This window comes from Symphalangus syndactylus, chromosome 8 (assembly GCF_028878055.3).
Source record: "Symphalangus syndactylus isolate Jambi chromosome 8, NHGRI_mSymSyn1-v2.1_pri, whole genome shotgun sequence".
Taxonomy (NCBI): Eukaryota; Metazoa; Chordata; class Mammalia; order Primates; family Hylobatidae; genus Symphalangus; species Symphalangus syndactylus.
Window position 1 is genome coordinate 94,614,777 of NC_072430.2, and position 25,088 is coordinate 94,639,864.

The window sequence follows — 25,088 nt, forward strand, 5'->3', positions numbered from 1 at the left end:
AGCATAAATCTCACAGAACCTATAAAACAAAATACAATTTAAAAAAAAGACAAGGTATACAGGCAACAAATAACACAATGATTGGAATAGTACCTCACATTTCAATACAAACATTGAATGTAAATGGCCTAAATGCTCCACTTAAAAGATACAGAATTGCAGAATGGATAAGAATTCACCAACCAAGTATCTGCTGCCTTCAAGAGACTTGCCTAACACATAGGGACTCACATAAATTTAAGGTAAAGGGGTGGAAAAAGACATACCTTGCAAATGGACACCAGAAGCAAGCAGGAGTAGCTATTCTTATATCAGACAAAGCAAACATTAAAGCAACAGTAATTAAAAAAGACAAAGGGTGACATTATATAATGATAAAAGGCCTTGCCCAACAGGAAAATTTCACAATCTTCAATATATATACACCTAACACTGGAGCTCGCAAATTTATAAAACAATTACTACCAGACCTAAGTAATGAGATATACAGCAACACAATAATAGTGGGAGACATCAGTACTCCACTGACAGCACTAGACAGGTCATCGAGACAAAGTCAACAAAGAAGCAATGGATTTAAACTATACCCAGGAACAAATGAACTTAACAGATATTTACAGAACATTCTACCCAACAACTGCAGAATATACGTTCTATTATTCATCAGTGCATGGAACTTTCTCCAAGATAGACTATATGATAGGCCCCAAAACAAGTCTCAATAAATTTAAGAAAATTGAAATTATATCGAGTACTATCTCAGACCACAGTGGAATAAAACTGGAAATCAACTCCAAAAGGAACCTTCAAAACCATGCAAATACATGGAAATTAAATAAACTCCTGAATTATCATTGGGTCAACAGCAAAATCAAGATGGAAATTTAAAATGGAACTGAACAGTAATAGTGACACAACCTATCAAAACCTCTGGGATACAGCAAAGGCAATGCTAAGGGGAAAGTTCATAGCCTAAATGCCTACATCAAAAAGTATGAAAGAACACAAATAGACAATCTAAGGTCTCACCTCAAGGAACTAGAGAAACAAGAACAAACCAAACCCCAGCAGAAGAAAGGAAATAACCAAGATGAGAGAAGAACTAAATTAAATTGAAAGAAAAAAATACAAAAAATAAATGAAACAAAAAGCTGGTTGTTTGAAAAGATAAATAAAATTGATATATCATTAACAAGATTAACGAAGAAAAGAGAAAATCCAAATAAGCTTAATTAGAAACAAAACAGGAAATATTACAACTGACACCACAGAAATACAAAAGATCATTCAAGGCTACTATTAACACCTTTACATGCATAAACTGGAAAACATAGAGGAGATAAATTCCTTGAAAGACACAACTCTCCTAGCTTAAACCAGGAAGAATTAGAAACCCTGAACAGACAATTAAGTAGTGAGACTGAAACAGTAATAAAAAAAAATTGCCAACAAAAAAAACTCCAGGACCAGATGGAGTCACAGCTGAATTCTATCAGGCATTTAAAGAAGAATTGGTACCAATCTATTGACACTATTCTACAAGACAGAGAAAGAGGGAATCCTCCCTAAAACATTCTATGAAGCCAGTATCACCCTAATACCAAAACCAGGAAAGGACATAACAAAAAAAGAAAACTGCAGACCAACATCCCTGATGAACATCAATGCAAAAATCCTTAACAAAATACTAGCTAATCGAATCCAACAGCATGTCAAAAAGATAATCCACTATGATCAAGGGGATTTCATACCAGGGATGCAGGAATGGTTTAACATATGCAAGCCAATAAATGTCTTTCACCACATAAACAGAATTAAAAACAAAAATCACATGATCATCTCAGTAGATGCAGAAAAAGCATTTGATGAAATCCAGCATCCCTTTATGATTAAAACCCTTAGCAAAATCAGCATACAAGAGACATAACGCAGTGAAATAAAAGCCATTTGTGATAAACCCACAGCCAACATAATACTGAACAGGGAGAAGTTGGAAGCATTCCCTCTGAAAATTGGAACAAGACAAGGATGCCCACTCTCACCACTTCTATTCAACATAGTACTGGAAGTCCTAGCCAGAGCAGTCAGACAAGAGAAGGAAATAAAGGGCATCCAAATAGGTAAAGAGGAAGTCAAACTGTCGCTGTTTACTGATGATAAGATTGTATACCTAGAAAACGCTAAAGACTCCTCCTAAAAGCTCTTAGAACTGATAAATGAATTCAGCAAAGTTTCAGGATACAAAATTAATGTACACAAATCAGTAGCTCTGCTATACACCAACAGTGACCAAGATGAGAATCAAATCAAGAACCCAACCCCTTTTATAATAGCTGCAAAAAATAAAGTATTTAGGAATATACCTAACCAAGGAGGTGAAAGACCTCTGCAAGGAAAACTACAAAACACTGCTGAAAGAAATCATACATGACATACACAAATGGAAATACATCCCATGCTCATGGATGGGTAGAATCAATATTGTGAAAATGACCATACTGCTAAAAGCAATCTACAAATTCAATGCAATTCCCATCAAATACCACCATCATTCTTCACAGAACTAGAAAAAACAACCCTAAATTTCATATGGAGCCAAAAAAGAGCCTCCATAGCCAAAGTGAGACTAAGCAAAAAGAACAAATCTGGAGGCATCACACTACCTGATTTCAAACTATACTATAAGGCCATAGTCACCAAAACAGCATGGTACTGGTATAAAAATTGGCCCATAGACCAATGAAACAGAATAGAGAACCCATAAATAAAGCCAAATACAGCCAATTGATATTTGACAAAGCAAACAAAAACATAATGTGGGGAAAGGATACTCTATTTAACAAATGGTGCTGGGATAATTGGCAAGCCACATGTAGGAGAATGAAACTGGATCCTCATTTCTCACCTTATAAAAAAAATCAACTCAAGATGGATCAAGGACTTAAATCTAAGACCTGAAACTTAAAATTCTAGAAGATAACATCAGAAAAACCCTTCTAGACATTGGCTTAGGCAGAGATTTCATGACCAAGAACTCAAAAGCAAATGCAACAAAACAAAGATAAATAGATGGGACTTAATTAAACTAAAGAGCTTTTGCACAGCAAAAGGAACAGTCAGCAGAGTAAATGACAACCCACAGAGTGGGAGAAAATCTTCAGTCTATATATCCGACAAAGGACTAATATCCAGAATCTATGAGGAACTCAAACAAATTAGCAAGAAAAAAAAACCACCAAAAAGTGGGCTAAGGACATGCATAAACAATTCTCAAGCAAAGATACACAAATGGCCAACAAACATGAAAAAATGGTCAGCATCACTAGTGATCAGTGAAATGCAAATCAAAACCACAATGTGATACCACCTTACTCCCACAAGAATGGCCATTATCAAATAATCAAAAAATAATCGATGTTGGTGTGGATGTGGTGAAAAGGAAATGCTTCTACACTGCTGGTAGGAATGTAAACTGTACAAACACTATGGAAAACAGTGTGGAGATTCCTTAAGAACTAAAAGTAGAACTACTATTTGATCCAGCAATCCCACTACTGGGTGTGTACCCAGAGGAAAAGAAGTCATTATATGAAAAAGATACTTGCACAGGCATGTTTCTAGCATCACAATTGCAAAAATGCAGAACCAGCCCAAATGCCCATCAATCAATGAGTGGAGAAAGAAACTGTAGTGTGTGTATGTATGTATGTGTATATATATGTATGTGTGTGTGTATATATATAGTGTGTGTGTATATATATAGTGTGTGTATATATATAGTGTGTGTGTATGTATATAGTGTGTATATAGTGTGTGTATATATATACACACATACATACATATACACATATATACATACATAACGCACACTACAGTGTCTTTTTCCACTCATTGATTGATGGGCATTTGGGCTGGTTCCGCATTTTTGCAATTGTGATGCTATAAACATGCCTGTGCAAGTATCTTTTTCATATAATGACTTCTTTTCCTCTGGGTAGATATATATATATCTGGGTAGATATATATATATCTGGGTAGATATATATATATCTGGGTAGATATATATATATCTGGGTAGATATATATATATCTGGGTAGATATATATATATCTGGGTAGATATATATACACACACACACACATATACATACATACACAATGGAATACTACTCAGCCATAAAAAGGAATGAATTAATGGCACTCACAGCAACCTGGATGGAACTGGAGACCATATTCTAAGTGAAGCAACTCAGGAATGGAAAACCAAACATCGTATATTCTCACTCATAAGTGGGAGCTAGGCTATGAGGATGCAAAGGCATAAGAATGATATGATGGACTTTGGGGACTCAGGGGAAAGGGTGGAAAGGGGGTGAGGGATACAAGACTACAAATTGGGTTCATTGTATACTGCTTGGGTGATGGTTGCACCAAAATCTCACAAATCACCATTAGAGAACTTATGTAACCAAATACCACCTGTTCCCCCAAAACCTGTGGGAATAAAAAATTTTTTTAAAAATAACTATCATGTGGCTTTTCCTGTTTTGACGTCTTTTTAATCATAGTCCTGTAAATGGGCCTAAGGCAACACTCATTATAACCTATACCCCACTAATGTTTTAAATTAACTGAAAAATATATTTCTTTTTTTTTTTTTTTTTTGAGACAGAGTCTCGCTGTCGCCCAGGCTGGAGTGCAGTGGCGCGATCTCTGCTCACTGCAGGCTCCGCCCCCCCAGTGTTCACGCCATTCTCCTGCCTCAGCCTCCCGAGTAGCTGGGACTACAGGTGCCCACCACCTCGCCCGACTAATTTTTTGTATTTTTAGTAGAGACGGGGTTTCACTGTGTTAGCCAGGATGGTCTCAATCTCCTGACCTCGTGATCCGCCCGCCTCGGCCTCCCAAAGTGCTGGGATTATAGGCGTGAGCCACCGCGCCCGGCCTATTTCTTAAGTATATATGCTAATGTCTATTAAGCCCTATAAAGATACCCAAAGATAAATATCACATTCATTGATTCAGTACTTGCATCAAGTAATGAAGTCATTGGTAACCAGCAATTTATTAATATTACCAAGCACTCTGGAATGGGCATATGGGATTCTTGGTTTATTTATTTATTTTTACCTTTGTTCAAATATGTAGAAAATGCTGAAAAGATAGTTTAAACATTCTTTCCTCCCCAGACAAGACAATGTTGGCAGAAAGAATTCCTGTTCCCTCCAGTCCCGTTCCTATAGCAACCATCGACTTGGTACAGCAACAGACAGAAGATGTCATGCCACGCATTGAGCCCAGACTTCCACCCAAGAAAACTAAGCACCAGGAAGAACAGGAAGATGTGAACAAACCAGCCTGGGGAGTCAGCTCTTCTCCCTGGGTGACCTTTGTGTATGCACTCTACCAAATTAAAGAGATGATGCAACTCACAAGAGACAACCGTGCTTCTGAGATACAGCCTTTACAGGTACAGTTCCTTTGCTGGGCTAGCAATATTACCTGTCACTCAAGATACCTTAACTGGGCTCAGTTGTTTTAATTACTCACTTTTCATTCAACAAGATTTATTGAAAGTCTGGTGGGGGAAACAGACATGCAAACAATTTCAGTACTCTGTGAGCACTAAGTTAAAGAGGGTGTATACAAGGTCCCATAGAGAGAATATTCTGCCGTATGGAGTTCAGGAAAACTTCAGAGGATATGATTCTTTCACCTCTTGAAAGAAATAAAATAAATAAATCCATTCTTTCATTGTATTTTTGTTTTAAATTTCAGTATTGATGGTTGCCAGTTGGAAGAATATATGGTTCATGCCTTCAGGAACCATATTTATTAATCTCTGTAATTCCAAAATTCTAGTGGGGGCATTATATATTATAGGACCACAATAAATATTTGTTGAATTAATTAATCTGAGCCACTGTATGGGTCTAATAGAACACCTAAGTCAGTGGAATTATGGTTATACAGGTGGCCTCACCTGAAAAATAAGTCTAAAGGTGTGATTTTTCTTGTCCCCAGAGGAGTGATCTTTCCTGAGTAAAGTTAAATCATGTTGATAAAAGTGTGGATAATTGTACAGGTGTATCCCGACTTTGGAAAATGAGTGTAACTTCTATAAACCATTTAGCCAAAGAAATAGACCCAGTTCCCCCATCTTACAATAATCACTCCCTTTTATTTGGTAAGTCATGTCAGCTTTGTCTGGAGTAGCTTCAGAGGACATATAAAAAAAAAGGGGGAAAGATTTAAAAATAAGGGTCATTTGAGTAATTCCCCTTTCAGAAAATTTGTTGAACTGTTAATTAATCTTACTTTGTAAGCTAACATAAAATCTTTGTGAAATTTTAACCAAATCTGGTTCTTTACTGATAACCATATGCATGCCAGTCCATGCATGATCCTATTTATTAATTTATCAAGATAATAAACTCACATCATTGCTCAGTCAAGAACCAGACATTGTGGTGGGAGAAGCATATACAGGATTTTAATACCTTAAAGCAAGAAGATGAAACAGGAGAAAGGATGATTTTAATATCTGCTGCTTGAGTAGCAATATTTTCATTACTTTGTGTACTCATCCTCATTTTCACAGAAGCCACATAAAATTTTTAATGTGGCTTTTTTTTTCTGGTATGTTAGGATTAATAAATATTTTTCTGGGCTGGGCGTGGTGGCTTACGCCTGTAATCCCAGCACTTTGGGAGGCCGAGGTGGGTGGATCACGAGGTCAGGAGTTCAAGACCAGCCTGGCCAAGATGGTGAAACCCCGTCTCTACTAAAAATACAAAAATTAGCTGGGCATGGTGGCGGGTACCTGTAATCCCAGCTACTACGGAAGGCTGAGGCAGAGAATTGCTTGAACCCGGCAAGCGGAGGTTGCAGTGAGCCAAGGTCACGCCACTGTACTCTGGCCTAGGCGACAGAGCAAGACTCCATCTCAAAATAATAATAACAATAATAAATAAATAAATAAATAAATAAATAAATAAATAAAATTTTTCTGGTATGTTAGGATTAATAAAAACTGGCAGGTATGCTGTAGTTATTCTTAGAAGTCATTACACTAAGTTTCTTTTTCCTTCATTGTAGAATCACAGAAATGAACATTTTTATTTGGGTGTTCAGCTAAAAAGTGATGGGTACTAATTTGGGGGAGAATCCATTTAAATTTTTTTTTCTTATTTGTACAACCAATATGGCATTTATGGAAATTGCTGCTGGTGATGTTCTACTCATGGTTATTTACAGTTGGTTACACAAGTGCTTGTTTACATTCACTTTTTTATGTGGATGTTCTGTCTTATCTAACTTTTGGTGCACATTCTGAAATACCAAATATATATCAGGACTCTTAATTACAGGACATTCTTTCCCAGCTCTGTCTCTAAGGATGAGAACCCCTTACTTATTTCCTGTTAGACAAAGTGTCTTCTGGCTCTTGGATTCTGTGGTCTTAGCAAGCGGCCTGCGTTTCAGTTATTCCATAGTGCTTGCCCAGCGACTTGCCACATGGCTGGGGGGCTCGGTAAATATTTGCTGATGTAAACTGTTTACCAAGTACTAACAGACATTTTGGTAGTAATGTTCCTTTTTCCACAAGACACGTCTGCTTATAGTGTTTGTGTTTTTCATGCGGCTCTGGCAGTTGCACATAGGAAAGGAGATGAAAGGTAAGACATTCTATCCTTATTCCCCTATTACTTGGTCCCTGAAATGGGCACTTCTGGATGATCTCCCCATGTTTCCTATCTTACTTGAAAGCATATATAAAAAGCTGGATTTATTTGCTATCACTGATCATGGGGCATCTCCTGTTTTTTTACCTCCAGGGGACCAATGAGAACAGGGAAAATTCTCCTGCTGGTAGAGCCCAGCCTGTTCCATGTGAAACTCACTCTGACCCATCTAGAAACCAGCCATCCCCTGACGCAGCAGCATCTCAGACGCAGACCAGCCCCGCTCACCCCAGTGTGCACCCGCGCACAGAGGAGAGTGAAGAGCAGCAGGCTCAGCTGGCGGCGGGAGGACACTGAGGGCATCCTGCTCATCTCACACCCTGCATGGAATCAGGCTCCTCAGCCAGGACACAGGGTGAGGCCCCCCAGCCAGGATATGCCTGCCCTGGAGGAGCACACCACTGCATATGCTTCTAAATATCTAAACTCATTAACATGGAAACACACACACAGGAGCTACAGTACATATTGGCAGGAAAAGGTAAACTTTCGTAATCTCATTGGAATTACAACAGGGAAATGGAGTTCAATGAGGACTTTCAGTTCTTTGCTTGGTTAGGTTAAGGATGATAGAATTTCTCTGCCAGTGCAGTAAGAGTTGAAACCGGCAGTTACACTAAGTAAGTGGAGGGAATGAAAGTGTTTTGAGGTGAATGTGGATATAATTTCCCTCTTCTGATTATTTATTCTTATTTGGTTCTTAATACAAAGTGGGAGGAGATAGAATTCATCTATACTTTCTTTTTTCTTGAAGAGAACCATTTAAAAAAATTACAAGATATATTTAAAAAGTAACCGGATAAAAGTTAGTAGCACATGTGCTTTTGTTAAAAATAAAGTTAAAAGTTAAAGTTAAAAAATGAAGTTAAAAGTTTCATCAGAAACTTTACATATCTTTAGCAAATATATTTTTATATGTGTATGGTATATAATGGAAATAATTCTTTGAGCAACAGAAGCTATTATTAACTACTGCAAGCTAAGCTGAGCTTAAAAATGCCTTTTGTTTTAAATGGGCTTTGAGAAAAAAACAGAAACAAAGGATTATTTCAAATCAACCAACCAACTCAGTATCCTATGGCTTGATAGACAAGAGTTTACTAAATATATTGATACTGTAAATAGCCTCTCTTGCTATTTACTATCTTATTCAGGCTCTAATTAGCTGAGGGAATGAAACACACAAAAATCACTGAATTCCTAAGAGTTCCTTTAAATAAGCAGTACTAGTTACAAATCACAGTATAAGATTTAAGTGCCTGGGGGAGGGATACAATTTTTAGAAATTACATATTGGGTCAGTTTTGTTTTGTTTTTGGTGAGGAAAAGGTGGTAAATAGGAAACCATGAATGGGAAGGATGGCAATAAGTAGCAACTATACTTTCCAATGACTAAAGAAAGAAAATCTCAGTATATTCGTTCTCATGAAGACACAGTCAGACACTGGACAATGTAATGTATGCAACTGCAAATGTTACAACTGCAGCCAGAACAATGGCTGGGTGGATCACACGTAAAGCTTGCCACTAAAAATCAAAGCAGAGGCTAACAGGAAACCTGGGGGGAGTGTGGAAAAGGGAACACTGTTTTAGCTGAATAAAGGTGAATTATATAATTTATAATAGCTGTGGATGAGCACAGGAGAGAGAGGAAAGAAAAGAACAGTTAGAAATGAGCAACTCACCTTACCCTCTGACCCTGATTAGACAGGATCAATTGTAAAGTGAGGGCTTCTCCATGACACCATAGTTCTGCCCAATACTGCATTTGGGATAAGAAATTCTACACTTGGATGTCTAGCTTCACCACAAAACACAGCTTAAAAATAAAATAACTGAAAGAAATAGAATTGAGCAAATAGTTATTTTTTGCACTTGAACTGAAACGTACTGTACTGTAAATTATGACTCATTTTAAGTGACCTTTAAAATCAGATGTATTTATTATGCTTGTGTAATTATAGAAATAAAGAAATGGGTGACAGGCTTAACCTCACCTATGAATGTACAGTATGTGGATTTGTGAAACTGACTGTAGGAAGTCAAAAACTTATACTGTATCTTGTGTTTACAGTTCTGATTTATTCCTTTGAAAAGCTTGCTGTTTTGGAAATGCATAGTTGACACGTTGAAATAAAAATAAATACCATTTTTAAATGTTTCTTAAATGATAAAGATGTGACCAAACAAAAGTCCTATACTCTGTAATGAATGAGACCAAATTCAACATGCCTTTGTTACGGAATATTTACTGTGACAGCAGAATCGATAATGCAGTCATTTCCAGCCTTGTGAGCTGACACCTTCGTGGGTTTGTGGACTTTGTGACTTTTTCTTCCTGTCCCTAAAGTGCCATATGCTACCTTAAAAAATATTAAAGTGAATTCAAATTAAATTTTGATTTGAGATTTTGTAACCCCTCTTGAGATCCCTCAAAACACGCAGGGGTGTCACAGAGCCCAGGCTGGTAATCACTGCCTTAATGACTTACTTCCTACTCTTTCTCCTATGGTTGTAGAAACAGTAAATTACCGAGTGCTGAGCTTGTGTGGATCCAAAGCTGTTAATTGCTAATTATTAAACTATTCCTCAAGTCTTAGGAATAGATTATAATACATAAATTGTTCAGCAGGCAGTAAACCTCATGAAAAGTGTTAAGGAATTCACAGGAAGAGCAACCCTGCTTTACTGGCTTATTAATCCTGCCATGGGTCACATGAAGTGGATAGTTGGCTAATAGCTTCCCTCTAATTGGCAGTTCCTTCCAGTACTGCTGAGGTACTGAGACCATTACTTAGGCAATATTCCTCTCCGCCAATTTGGAGTTCAGCAGGGAATCTAGGAAAAGGGAACCACATCCGTGGATATTGGGTGCTTGTAGTGTGCTGATGAGATTATCATTTTGCCCGTAACAAAAACTGGAGGTGTTCCTATCACTATCCCCATTTTAAACAAGAGAATTCTGAAGCTAACAGTTTAAGTTATGATATCAAGGTCACAAAGCCAGGATTCAAACTCAAATCTTCCTAATGTCAAAGCACTGGTCCACTTAGCACCTTCCCCCACCCCAGGAGGCAGGGAGGCCATTCCCTGCATCTGTTGTGGCAGAGGAAGCCATAAAGCAGCCCAGCCTGAACCATTACCATACATGCCTGATATGTGTATGTGTGTGGTTGTATTTCCATTTAGATTTCTAGATATTCCTAGATTCCTAGAAATCCTTCAAATTCCTGATGCTTTGTGAAATGTAGGTACAGCAGACCCTTTATACTCTGCAGGTGAGTTGGCTGGACTGATAACTCTGCACAGGAAACCCAGAGGTTGGTAGGGACTCTGGCCAGGGCCATGGGAATCAGGAAGGGAAAGTAGACATACCCACAGCTCTGTATCCTAGGCAATGGCATCGTAGGATAGCACTGTCCGATAGGACTTACTGGGAAGATGGGAAGTTCTCTATTTCCACTGTCCAGTATGGTAACCATAAGCCATATGTGGCTATTAAGCAACTGACATGTGGCTAATTTTCTGGGGGAATTAATTAGGTTTCTAATTTTAAATAGCCACACGTGGTTCAAGGCTACCACACTGGACAGCACGGGTATACAGGAAGAGATCCCTTCGGGAGATCTCTGGGCCTGTTTCCTCAGCTTCAGTGTGAGAGGTTAGAGCTTAAAGTTATGCTAATTCTGTGAAAATGAGGGTATGCTTTGACAGTGACTGTAGGGAAGAAAGAGGTGATTTTCCATTTGGAAGTTCTTCAGCCCTTTGGAGCATGGAGACAAGACAAAGGCTATTTCTGAAGCCCCAAACCACTCCTGGGCTTGTTTAGCAAAGCCTTGAGAATATCTGGCTTAAGAATTCCAAACCATGGAGCAGTTGGGAGAGAGGCTGGTGCCTAGGTGGGGACAGAAAAGGGGTGAAAGGGGGAGTGGTTTGTCAGATCTCAGAAAGTAATTTACATTATGCCAGGACAAACTGTGGCTTCTTATAAGGGAGTAACTGGAAACTTGCTGATGTCTAACGGGGGGGAAAGTGAGCCAGTCCAGCTAAGTGCCAGTCCAGCTGTGTACCTAACTCTCAACCAGCTGCCATCTGCTTCAAGCAGCTAATATAGGACCACTTGTCCCCCACTGTGGCTCCAGGAAAGTCCCAGTTTTTAGATGGCAACCCAAGGACCTTACAATGTTGGGGTTAGGAGTGTGCGCTCTGGAGTCACGCTGTTTGCATTTGAGTCCCAGCTCTGCCAGTGAGAACTTACACACACATATAATATCTCTGGGCCTCAGGACCCACCTCCGTAAAACGGAAGTGATTACAATAGGTACGTTACAGGTTGATGTTTAAAATGAGTTATCTGACACACAGTGTGTGCTCCATAAATACTGCCATTGTTGTGTAGCAAAGAGCCCGGGGCAGGAGGAGTGCTGTCTCATTTCCCCAACCAGGGTCTAGTTCTATTATTTTATTGCCATTTAAATCTATAATCATATTCCATTCTCCCAATCTACAGTGCCATTCTTTATATATTTACCTATATCTAGTAAGCTGTACAGTAAGGCATTCATTCCAACATGCATTGTAAACATTAAGTGGTTGGGGATATGAGTTAGTTGAGATAAAATTAAGCAAAACATAAGTTGAAGAGGATGGAAAAAAATGATGACGATGACAATTCCATAAAGTGCAAAAGTCTGCTGAGAGAGGTTATAAGTTCCATAATTTTCATTTTTCTTTTTCTTCTTAGAGGTGTCAACAAAAGTAAACAATTTTATAATCATTTAACAAATTATTTACCATACTGTCTCCAATAGTCAGCGTAGGATGCTATTGTTTTAAATTGTAAACTTACATTTGAAAAAGGTCAGGATTTTTTTTTGTTTCCTGAAAAGATCACTGGCATCTTAGAAAAATAACATGTAGACCAGTGCTACTCAAAGTGTGCTGTCAAACTACTGCTGGTATGTGACAACATAGAAATTAGAACATTTCAAAATATGTAAGGCAAGTTGACATTGTCATGACATGATCATCGTGCTCATATTCTGTATGTCTTTTCTTTTAAAGATTATTTCATTTTTCTAATAATTTAGTGTATCTTACAAAAGTATTACTTGTGATGAACTAGAGAGAAACTGGTCCATCACCCCAGACAGTCTGAGAAGCACTGACAAGAGCCACAGACTACAGTGTCCGTCGCTGCGGGGCACAAATGACTGGTATGTGCATAACATCAGCAGATGTAGTCACCTCTTGAATGCATTATCCATGGGGTCATTTCCTTAACTTTCTTAAAAAGATGGTAATAAAGGAAGTAGAATATGAGCCCTGGAAGCAGACATATGGGGGCTTGAATTCTGATTCTACCACTTTAGCTATATGTGTCCTTCAGCAACTTTCTCCTACTTCTCTGGGTCTTTCCTCATCTGTAAAATGAAAATACCAAAACATATCACAGAGTGGTCATGAGGTGCAAATTAAGAGGTATCGAAGGTGCCTCATATAGTGCCTGATGGATCTCTAGTCAATGTTGGTATTCTTTCCCTTTCTCTTTTCAATCAGTCTTTTTTGGAAAAAGGACCAAATCTAAAAAAACAGATGCCTCAAATTATTTAAATAATAAAGAGAAGCTACCCACTAACTGCATCTTCCAAGATTTATATTAGATAAGTATAGTATTCATTTCAAATCTCTGGTGACCTATTAAGGTTTCACATTCAGGGATCATAACAAAAAAAATACAGTTACCTTTAAAAGATAATCCAACTCCTAGGCCAGAGAAAGACTAAAGATTTTAACATATCTGAGTAAAAATATGCCCATCAGAGGGGGTGGGATGTTGGTCAATAATGAAGATTAGAAAAACAGCAGTCACAGAGAGGAAAAAGTTGGCAGGACCTGCATAAAGGAAGGGGTGGTCTTTGTCAACAGACCTGGTATCTCATCCCATTAACAAGGCTAGCCCCATTGGGGTGGGGGGTAGCATCTGCATCAAACTCTTTGGCCTCACGACATTAACCATGTGAATTATATAACAAGCTCCCTTTGTTTTGTTTCAGTTCACCAAGTAGCCACCTTATTATAATTTGACCCCTTGTAAATCTGTCTTCTGAGAAAGAATCTGCTGGTCATATCAATTCAAGTGTTTTTATTCTTATGCTAGTTATATTTTTGGTTGTGAATCACTACCTGTACCAACTATATGAATTGACTAACGAGACAGGTCTTATGGTGCAATAACAAAAAGCAGGGTTCTGAGTCAATAAGGCTAACAGTCACACCCAAATAGTTCACTCTTCAATGTCATGCCACCCAGCAAGCTCTCTCAGAAGGCAGCTTGCTCCTGTTGTCACCTAAAAGTACCTCTCTGTCTTCTCGCAGGTGTCTTCAAACTTCCACATCCATTATGTTGACTATCTTGCTTTCAGTTGGACAAGAAAAGCTAATTTATAAAATTGTACATCTCTCACTCTGGGAAACAATCATTTCTCTTACAATGTAAGAGAGCATTTCTTTAGTTGACATCATTTCAGGATCTTAATTCCTCCACATATTTAGATATTTTTATGTAATCTATCATCTATTCCAAACCCTCTTAAAATCTGAATATCTGAAATTTCCAGATTTTTTTAAAAAGTCATAAATTGAAATATTGTCCTTCATGTCAGATGGACATTCCCCTGTAATTCAGCCCTAGGTATTACTGGCAAGCCATACAACTAATTCACAAAGCATTTTTTGTGATATGTAAAATGTGTTTTAAAACCTTTTAAAAATAACACTTGAATGATACGATTGTTTAAGCATAGCCACCTACACTATATCTCACCCACACATCTGGTGTCAAACAGTCCAACTTGCTAACAACAGTAAGCTTTTGTAGGCACCAAGCATAAGCAATAACATAACAAAGGGATCTGTCAGTCTCCATAATTATACACCTATGGTGTGTGAAACACAAAGCCAACTTCCAACCACCTGTGAAGGGCAGGGCCATTTTATTGAGTGGTCGTTTAAACTGTTCAAAGGCCTTTAAAAAGGGAGGAGGAGAGGAGAGAGGAGGTAAGGGAGAAAGAGAAGGGAAGGGACGAAAGAAAGGAGAGAAACATTTCTTACAAGAGTTATCTATACATTGCTTGATGGGGATTAGAATTGTGATCAGTACTATAATACACCCCCAAATCAAATGAAAACAACATAAATACACTAAAAATATCACAAGTAATGCTTCCAATGGTTTAGCTTCTCACAGTAGTCACAAAGCAGAAACTGACAAACCTATGATTTCCTCTAAAAATAAACATGGAAAACAATATCCTCAAGGACTGCTGTTGTTCTTCTCTCTTTGGCTGTTTTTATTGTGATGGCTACACCTGGCTAGCTGCCCATGAAGAGCTGCTTCCTTCCCTCAGCAGTACCTCTTCCCCCTGGCCCAGCAGCTGTCCTGGCTGGGATGTACCTGGCAGCCCCAGCAGATTGTTCATGTGTTATTTACTCATACGCATATGTTGTACCACACAAACTGCCTCTTAGGAGACGAACTTGGTGAGCACAGGCACTGATACATCTGATACATTTATATCACCAATAAATATAATTTAAAAAAACAGATTAAACCATAAGAAAAATGTTCAAACTTCTGTTTACTCATAAAATAGTTACCATAAATCTGAATGGGAAATATATCCTTTGGTTTTTTAAAAATCCAAGTCTATATAAAGGCAGATTAACTTTAGTGGATATTACAAAAAAAAAAGTTCCCAGTATGAAAAGATGTCTGGCAAAAAACAGACCTGTAAATACTTCAAAGAGGAACTATCATTTGAAAATCAATCTAGAAAGTTCCAGATGGATAGTCATGCTCTTTTTTCATGATTTAGAAAAACTACTAAATTTGGCTCAGGAAAGCAGCAGTGCCAAAATTCTGTCTATCCTTCCCCCATAACCCTTGTCCTGATAAAAAGATTATTTTTATGATCCCATCACAGGAAAAAAAGCCTGATTTTGATTCTCAGAATAAACTTAGCAACATCTTAACCCTGAGATTGTCTTGCCATGTTCAAATCTTTCCTCAGATCTATGTTTGGCCTTCTTTCCTCAGGGTCAAAGCTCATAGCCCCTCATTTCACTCTGGAGTTTAATACCATGAATCAAGAAAAAAAATCATTTTTTAAGAAATTGTTACAAACACCTATAGCTAAACAATTTTTTAAATGGATCAGTCAATTCAAAATGTCACAACAGCTTAAGTGCCTTCAATTTCAAAATACAAAAAAGTAATCATAGTATCTAATCCTTACGTATGTATATAAAAATCTTATGTATGTATAAAATCTTTAAAATGTCTTAAGAAACATTTCCCTTTATCACAGTTAAATAGTGAGTCGGCCATTATTGAAAAATAAAAAGTAAAGCCACCAACATTGTGAGGCCCATGGCTGTAGGGAGATGGCTCCTAAGCTTGCACCTGAAGATCTTGCCTACCTGAGTCAAAGGATACATCAGGGCTGGATTTCTACCAGTGCTGCATCTCAGTGTGGTCTTGCACAAGTTATTTAACCTCTCCAGAGCTCAGTTCCACCACCAGTAGCATTTTCCAAACATGTGTTCCAAGGAATATTAATCTCATGAAAAAGAGTTCTGTGGTCAAATTAAGCGAGAAACTGCAGCACACAATTTCTCCCCTTTGGGAGATTCACAGTGCACATAAGCATTATGAATGCCTCCGAGAGGTACTGAAATACATTAGTTTAACTTTATATCAATCTTAGTTGACCTCAGAATACCTTTTTTGACCAACAATTGGTAGTAGCCTGTGAGCTGTACTTTGGAAAACACTGGTCCAGCATGTCTCAGGTCTCTTTAAGGACTTATACTGATGAAATATAGGAAGCGTATTACAGCGTCTTCTGACACAGGTTCAGGGGATTAAGAGCGGATTTAGTGCCCTAGTGTCGACAAAGCACCTGTTCATGCTTACTAGCCCCTTGAAGAACAACGCCATTCCCCTGTTCCTAATGAAAGCATTCATTCAAGGAAAGTGGTAGTGGCTGTCACAGAATTTTGGTATCCACCTACAGTACAATAAGTAGCAGAACTCACCAAGAAAGCTAAGTTATCTTCAAAATCGGTTGGTTTTCCTTTCCAGAATGACTTGTTTTTCTCCACAGCAAATGTTTTTGCCACTGTTCGCTAGAACAGTTCTGCCTAACTTTAATAGAATCCCTGCCCTTTGCCCACTTCCTTGTCCAGAACGAAGTCAACTTGAAGGTCGCATGTCAGGCAGTACTCGGGTTAAAGAGCTGCTCTTCCAAGAAGGCACCCCCAAGGCCATACTGCTCTTCATGCACACTGATTTCTTCAGGTGACAAGTGGCTTCCTCCAAGAACAAAGTCTGCAAATCTAATAAGTTTTTTGTTTTAAATAAAGTTAATGTTATCTCAGGAAGGTTTATTTGAAAGATAACATGTTCCCTTGATATTTATCCCCTTTAATTAAATTTGACTTTGCATCAATACAGGTTGGCATTTACACAGTAGGTGTAAAAATGGGAATGGCTTATGTGATCCCTCTAAAGACAGCTATTCATGGAAAGGGCAGAGAATTAGGGCAGATGTATAAGCACTAAATAAGCCAAATGTACTCACTCCTGTTTTCTAATTCTTCCTTGTCTCTATTTTTTATTAGTTTGAATTTATTATTATTCATTATTTTGCATCAAATACTTTCCCCCTTCCATCTTTAATTTGAGGGCACTGTTATTTGGATAAAGTTATGAGGAAGAGAAAGCAATAAGGAAAAATGTTGGGACAGACGTCTTTCTTAGTGAACTTTAAAAATGATTTTCCAGCTGGGTGCGGTGGCTCATGCCTGTAATCCCAGCACTTTGGTAGGCCAAGGCAGGCAGATCACGAGGTCAGGAGTTAGAGACCAGCCTGACCAACATGTTGAAACCCCATCTCTACTGAAAATACAAAAATTAGCTGGGCATGGTGGCGCCTGCACCTTGTAATCCCAGCTACTCAGATGGCTGAGGCAGGAGAATCACTTGAACCTGGGAGGCGGAGGTTGCAGTGAGCTGAGATCGCACCATTGCACTCCAGCCTGGGTGACAGAGAAAGACTCCGTCTAAAACCAAACCAAACCAAACAAAACAAAACAAAAAAGACTTTCCCCACCAATAGGATGAGAAGCAGGTCACGCATCCTATTCCACCTTCCCTTTGCATAGGGATGTTATCTTTATAGCCTTCCCTATAAAACATCAGATAAATATTTATTCTGACATCAGCAGTTCCACTGTGCAGTCACAGTACTGAGAAAAGGAACCTCTGACAACTTCCACATCATCTGTTATCCAGGGAAATAGTCTATTTCTTCCCTGAAGTGCCTGTACCAAACCATCATACTATTTTTAAAGTCATTCTGAACTAAACTATGGTCCGAGCAGCAGAGCGGGACTTACTTGCTAGGGGTGTGGAGTCTGGAGACGACCAACCACGAGGGGAAGTCGGGTTTTCGGCAGGCCCGGCGTAGCTCCTCCAGAGCGCTGTTCGTTTCAGCATCAGCTTGCTCCCTGTACTCGTCTTCTGTAAGATACTTCACCACCAGCTCTTTTGATGTAAACCACTGCTTCATTTTCCTAAAATATGGCATGTGGTTGCAGGATTACTGCCTAATTCAATCCTTAAGATTTACAAAAACAGGCCTGGCGCGGTGGCTAACGCTTGTAATCCAAGCACTTTGGGAGGCCTAGGCAGGCGGATCACAAGGTCAGGGATTGAGACGATCCTGGCTAACACGGTGAAACCCTGTCTCTACTAAAACTATAAAAAATTAGCCGAGCATGGAGGTGGGCACCTGTAATCCCAGCTACTCGGGAGGCTGAGGCAGGAGAATGGTGTGAACCCGGGAGGAGGAGGTTGCAGTGAGCCGAGACTGCGCCACTGCACTCTAGCCTGGGCAACAGAGGGAGACTCCGTCTCAAAAAAAAAAAAAAAAAAAAAAAAAAAAATTTACAAAAATACATTTCTTAGATGGTAACAGTAATAATACCTCTTAACTTCCTCTATATCATATCTATACTTTTTTATTGCTTTTATCGTGACTGAGGTATAGAGAACATGTAGTTTGGGCCTAATAGTGTATTTCTCCATTTCTTGGACTATCATAAATAATGTCCTAAGGCATTTGAGAATCAATTTCTGATACAGATGTTAATTGTATTTTTCTTCCTCGGTGATTTCTAATCACAGAGGCAATTAAAAGCTTGTTTTTTTTTTTTTTTATGCTTGGCCTGTTGATTTTCTTGGGCACTAATAGAAGCAAGCTTTTGAGATGTCCTTTTATGCAGACCCTCTAGAACATTGACCATTTACTCTCCACATCAAGAACCTGGGAGGATTTGTGGGATATCACTTCCACCTAGTGGTGGTGATTCTGACTAATCCTAGAGAGAAAGAGCAAATATTGTACAAAATTTATAGTAATTTTTCCTTTATTACCTGACGAGTGGATCATGATTAGAACTTTCTTTTTCCAACCAAGAAAATCCTAAATCTCATAAAAATTTAGGAATCTAAGAATCTCATAAAAATAGTAACAATAATAAGATTTTTAAAACATTTGTTTTATTTATTTTTTAATTTAATTTTTTTTTTTTTGAGACGGAGTCTCGCTCTGTCGCCCAGGCTGGAGTGCCGTGGCGCGATCTCAGCTCACTGCAACCTCCGCCTCTGGGATTCAAGCAATTCTCCTGCCTCACCCTCCTGAGTAGCTGGGATTATAGACGCATGCCACCACGCCCAGCTAATTTTTGTATTTTTTAGTAGAGACAGGGTTTCACCGTGTTGATCAGGCTGGTCTCAAACTCTTGACCTCGTGATCCATCCACCTCGGCCTCCCAAACTGCTGGGATTACAGGCATGAACCACTGTGCCCAGCCTAAAACATTTGTTTTATTTATAATGAGTTTTTAAAAATATTTTGGGGTGGTTTTAAATTTAACCAGAGATTTCCAAATATAAATGAGCATCACAATTATTAGGATATTATATTTATATAATATATATTTAAATATATATATATTTTTTCTTGAGGGTTGGGACTGAATAAATCTATTATCTTTTAAAGATCTTATACTTGCTGAGCTAGATCAAGGAAACAGTGATATAATTTCCTTCTGCTTTTCTGAATACCTGTGCTTGGTTTCCCTGAAGGAAAAACCCTGGATGCTGAGCCAGAAGACCTGGACACAGTCCTGGCTTTGAGGTTTATTCACTATATGAACTTGGGGAATTCCTTAACAGTTCAGAGCCTCACTTTGCTCATATGAAAAAAATACTAAAAATGAAAGCAATAATATCTCCCTCATCTACTTCATAGGTCACTGTACAGGTTAAATGAGATATTTTGTGTAGGGTTCTTAGCACTGTAAGTGGCCTATACTAGGTGTTCAATAAGGATAATCAAAGGAGTAGTTACCATATACTCTTAAAATATAAGTAAACAGCTCTTTGCAACTAGAAAGTACTATACAAAATCAAGGTATTATTTCTCTGGTGTGTTATTTAACCTATAAGTTCCTGTTTCGTTCCCTAGTTCTTTATATAATTATTCACTAGCAAAATTTTAAGTTGAAGTTATAGTACATTTTGATTATTATAGAACCATTGTGCAGAACACACTTTGCTCTTGGCAGGGAGCTGGGTGGTTAAAGGGAAGGAAGAAGGAACTCATCCTGAGTTCCTCAGGCCACAAGCCTGGCAAAGGGCCAGGGACCTGGAAGATATTGGGGGACCAGCCTCACTGAAAGACCTCTCGTGTTCTGAGTCACTGTCTGCCTCGGGCAGATGGGGCAAAGAGAGACCCAGTCAGCATCAACCCTCCAACCCTGCCCTGCTGCCTTTCAGCCCCACCAGCATCTTCTGTGTGGGCTCCCTGTCCTGTCAATGGTACAATTTTTAACCCTGTGATATTGCCACACACACACACAGTCACCAGTTCCATAAACTACCAGTCACCATAGTGTCCTTCCTCACAGCCAATTTTACCTCTTGAACATTTATTCACTCCCTCTTCTAGCCTTGGTCTCACGGTCCTACCCTAGGGCCTCATCATCTCTCACCTGGACCACTGTGATGTCTGATAACTGTTCTTCTGCCACAGGGGCCTCCCCTTTATATCCACCTGCTGTGCCAGAAGACAGATGGGCCACATCCCACCGGCCAATGAGTATTTATGGTCTCTGGTGTGATTTTTTGTTTGTTCAATGTCTTTTTATTTTTAATTTTTATTTTTAAATGCCAACATTTAAAAATCCTGAGATTTCACATTCTAATCGTAATTCCCATTTCCAATTTTTCTAGAAAACCAGCAGATCTGGCAATACAGGACTTGTATTCCCACACGAGAGCAATCAGCTCAAGCTGAGTGGTAACAGCCCCGTTTTCAATGAGGTTGCTTTGCGGAGTTTCCCACAGTCCTCCTGGTTACTGCTGCCTTACCCCTGGCTCAGCCTCACTCACCATAGTATCTGCCTGGGTCCTAAGCAACTGGTTTGATAACTGCTGTAGAGGCAGCAGTCAGAGTGGACCAACTAAAATGTCTCATGGTTAAACCCCACTGTGTACAGGACTGGACTAGATTGCTTAGCATGGCTGCCATGCATCTGGCCCATGCCCACCTTGCTTGCTGCACTGACAGCACTGCCTACCTCCTGATGGTACCAAACTGGGCTTTCTCTCCATCAGGAAAGCCCTCCACGTTTATTCATCTGGTTATTTTTATTCATTCTTTAAGATTCAGTGTAGTAATATCTCCTCCAGGAAAGCTCTCCTGGCTTTCTCTATATACCCTTGGTTCCTGGGCAAGTCTCCATTTTAATACTTAAAAGAGATAGAAATGCATGCCTATGTCTAGCAAGTATACCTCAAGAGCAAGAACCATCTCTATCTGTGCACCTGACGTGAAAACAGCTGCTCAGACTCAATGACTGAGGAGAAACATAACAAAACTGTCACAATAGAGGTTACTTCATTTTTCTTTTTATACTTCAAAGGTCATAAGCCTTAACTTAAAACCTAAGAGAAAAGAAAGTCCTAAATACAAATAATACCTTTCAATCATTTATGATTCATTTCTGTTTCCTAATTCGTATCTCATAAGCACAGCTGATACCACTAAAGCGGTCTTTGACTCTAATTAAAGAAAATGTTGAATAAAAGAAGATATTTTAGGTAACCCAGAGTCCAAGTACTTCTGCCACTGACTCTAGTGAATTCTGAGTGAGCTCTAATTACCTGGTAATTGGTGGTACAGCTCTGAACGATTAATGAAGACTAGGCATGAAGATGGGATCAGATGCTTGGAGCTCTCTTCCCCTACACCCCCAATCTTGCTCAGAATGAAATCTCCAGATCAAATGTAATTATGAGATTAACATGATGTGTGCAAAAACTCTCCCAAATAATAAAACCAGAGCTCAAAATGTCAAATTTGCCGGGGGAAAAAATGATACATACCACCTCATATAACTGAATGCTCTCAGTGGGTAGTGCAGACTCCAGGAGGACATGAGGAGGATTATGGCTGCATAGGCAAACTGAGGCATGGCCACACCAGCATAGACCAGAACCAGGGAGAGGAATCTCAGCATCCACATCAGAAGACTTCTGCTCCTGTCGTCTGCAAGGGGCCCATGCTTGTAACAAACAACAAAGCTGAAAAATCCAACTATCAAGACATAGCCTGGAAAAGTGGAAGAGGTAAAATAATATAAATTTGAATTTGAGACATTATGTGAAAAACCTGGCAGAGCCTTGACTTAAAGGTAAGAACTATTAGAGAACCTTAATTTTTGTGTTTTTTACCCCATAAAGTAAGGTTGAAAAATGCACATAGGGTGTTACTCCTTCCATATGAGATACTAGGCTGACTTTCGCAATAATTTGGGATGTACACTCATTATTATGATGATACCTAAGTATGTCTGTGTTTTAGTCCAGCACCCACGCTGGACTAAAATGTTATCATGGTTACTTTGGTCAGGAAGAAGTCATAGTTGTATGTCACCATCGGCTACAAACCTTATTTTTTATTTTTACCTTGTCATAAAAGGAAAAGGTAGTTTTACAGTGGAGGGAGTCACCCTCTGAATCCAATGTTCAGTCTCATCATTACGATGGTGAGACTATAAGCTATTCTGTGTCTCTGGGTATGATCCAAGGTGAAGTGCCCATCACCTCTTAGGTATTCTATCTTAAGTGTTTAATTTATATCTAACCAAGCCTTGAGGTCTAATTTCCAGTTTACAGAAAATACACAGAAGAGAAGAATATGTTAAATTCTACCATAAAGGGGTCATCAGATAAATCTAGAAGGTGAACATTCTATAGGACAAGCTTGGTTTCTTTAGCATAATACTATGATGAAAAAAGAACTGCTACGGATTAAAAGCAGTTTACAGGACAAAACAGATACTAAATGTGGTTCTGGACCATATCCTAGTTTATATAAGCCATCAAGAATGGGAAATTTTATCATGGCCTGGGTAATAGATTATTTTATATAATTATTTTTCGGATAATAATTAACTGATTATATAGGAAAAGGCTCTTGTTTTTTAGAGATGAATAGTGCAGTATTCAGGGGAGCATACCATGATACTGGTAATTTAAAAGTAGCACAAAAAAGAAGAACAAGCTAAAAATATATAATTTTCAAGTAAAACAAAAAACTTAATTGCTTTTGTTTTGAGGGAAGTGAACTTATGTGAGAAATTTGGTGCTAAAGGTTAGGAGAAAATTGATTCTCTCATTGTCCATTATTTTCTAGTTAAAATAAACAATAAAAATATTTATTTTGTAACGTAAAACAAGGAAAATAAATGGTTTCTTAGCCTCTGTGTTTCTGAAAAGTCAAGTTTTCATCAGTAATTTATAGTTAGGATTTCTCACCTTTCCTAATGAATACTTAAGGGAAAGAAAGAAACAGCCACTTTTCAGAGAAGCTTTTACATTACCAGTTAGATGTGGTTAGAGCTTAACCACAATTCAGAAGCATGTGCATTCAAAAGAGACAAACACTTTTTTTTCCTCTTTTGATCATTACTACAGAAAACTAAGAAACATGTCATAGGGAAATCATCTAAAATGAGATCTAAATGAACTGAAATCAACAACAATGGGAATAAGATGAACAAAATATTATTTTTAGTAGCACCTTTCCTTAGTTCAAAATGAAAATTTAGACGTTGGAGAGAAACATCTATCAAAAGAAGGCCTCTGGCCGGGCACGGTGGCTCACGCTTGTAATCCCAGCACTTAGGGAGGCCGAGGCGGGCGGATCACGAGGTCAGGAGATCGAGACCACGGTGAAACCCCGTCTCTACTAAAAAAAAATACAAAAAAATTAGCCGGGCGTAGTGGCGGGCGCCTGTAGTCCCAGCTACTCGGAGAGGCTGAGGCAGGAGAATGGCGTGAACCCGGGAGGCGGAGCTTGCAGTGAGCCGAGACTGCGCCACTGCACTCCAGCCTGGGCGACAGAGCAAGACTCCGTCTCAAAAAAAAAAAAAAAAAAAAAAGAAAGAAGGCCTCTAGTTGTACATCTCAGTTTTACCAATCACAGAGCATACTGTTTTTTCTATTTACCTACCTAATACATATATCCTGTTCTCATACCACAGCCACTTCAGATCTTCCATCAACTGGCATACAATATAAACTGAGGCAAACCAACAACCAACCATTAGAGCCCAAAAGGTGCTATACTGTGTGTGGAAGAAAATAAATGACACATTTTTTGGTTCATTCACTCTCATAAAAATAAAAGCAAACACATAAACCTTTTGTATTAGAAACTCCTACATCAAAATGATTTGAAGTCAATTTAAGAAACTCCCTAGGGTCTTAAGGTGTGGTCCACAAATCAGCAACATCGACATCACATGGAGCTTGCTGGGATGGCAGAGTCCTAGGCCCCACTGCAGACTGCTAAACCAGAACGCGCATTTCAACAAGAGTCCCATGTGGCTTGCATGTACACTGAAGTTAGAGTTATAAGCACTGTTATAAAGAATAAATTTATCTTAAAATAATGCTGCTGTTACAAACGTTAATCAGTGTAACTGCAACACCACCATCATGAATTATTTATTTATCCTCAACTAAGTTCAGTGTGTTATTTTATTGAAGGTGTGCCCGGGCACGGTGGCTCATGCCTGTATTTGCAGCACTTTGGGAGGCCAAGGCAGGCAGATCGCTGGAGCTCAGGAGTTCAAGACCAGCCCGGGCAACATGGTGAAATCCTGTCTCTACAAAAAATACAAAAATTAGCTGGGCATGGTGGTG

At 38.8% G+C, this 25,088-nt stretch overlaps 2 protein-coding genes across 9 annotated transcripts in view; one reads left to right on the forward strand and one right to left on the reverse strand.

Annotated features, from left to right (window-relative positions):
* The window catches only part of MFSD6 (major facilitator superfamily domain containing 6), a 91,846-nt gene extending 81,707 nt beyond the window's left edge, over positions 1-10,139 (forward strand). The window contains exons 6-8 of one of the 2 annotated variants that reach the window (XM_055290032.2): positions 5,189-5,469; positions 7,654-7,678; positions 7,838-10,139. In XM_055290032.2, coding sequence (XP_055146007.1) covers positions 5,189-5,469; positions 7,654-7,678; positions 7,838-7,848 — 317 coding nt within the window. In that variant the 3' untranslated portion in view covers positions 7,849-10,139. The remainder of the gene's footprint in view (positions 1-5,188; positions 5,470-7,653; positions 7,679-7,837) is intronic. The other variant, XM_055290029.2, reaches the window with a different exon arrangement.
* NEMP2 (nuclear envelope integral membrane protein 2) overlaps positions 1-25,088 on the reverse strand; it is a 91,268-nt gene that overhangs the window by 47,674 nt on the left and 18,506 nt on the right. For 3 of the 7 annotated variants that reach the window (XM_055290041.2, XM_055290045.2, XM_055290046.2), the window contains exons 6-9: positions 24,394-24,508; positions 22,263-22,488; positions 18,206-18,382; positions 14,723-17,143 (exon numbers count right to left, since the gene is read on the reverse strand). In XM_055290041.2, the coding sequence (XP_055146016.1) occupies positions 17,020-17,143; positions 18,206-18,382; positions 22,263-22,488; positions 24,394-24,508 (642 nt within the window). In that variant the 3' untranslated portion in view covers positions 14,723-17,019. Of the gene's footprint in view, positions 1-14,722; positions 17,144-18,205; positions 18,383-22,262; positions 22,489-24,393; positions 24,509-25,088 lie in introns of those variants that run through there. The other 4 variants (XR_010122188.1, XR_008659606.2, XM_055290044.2 and 1 more) reach the window with 2 other exon arrangements.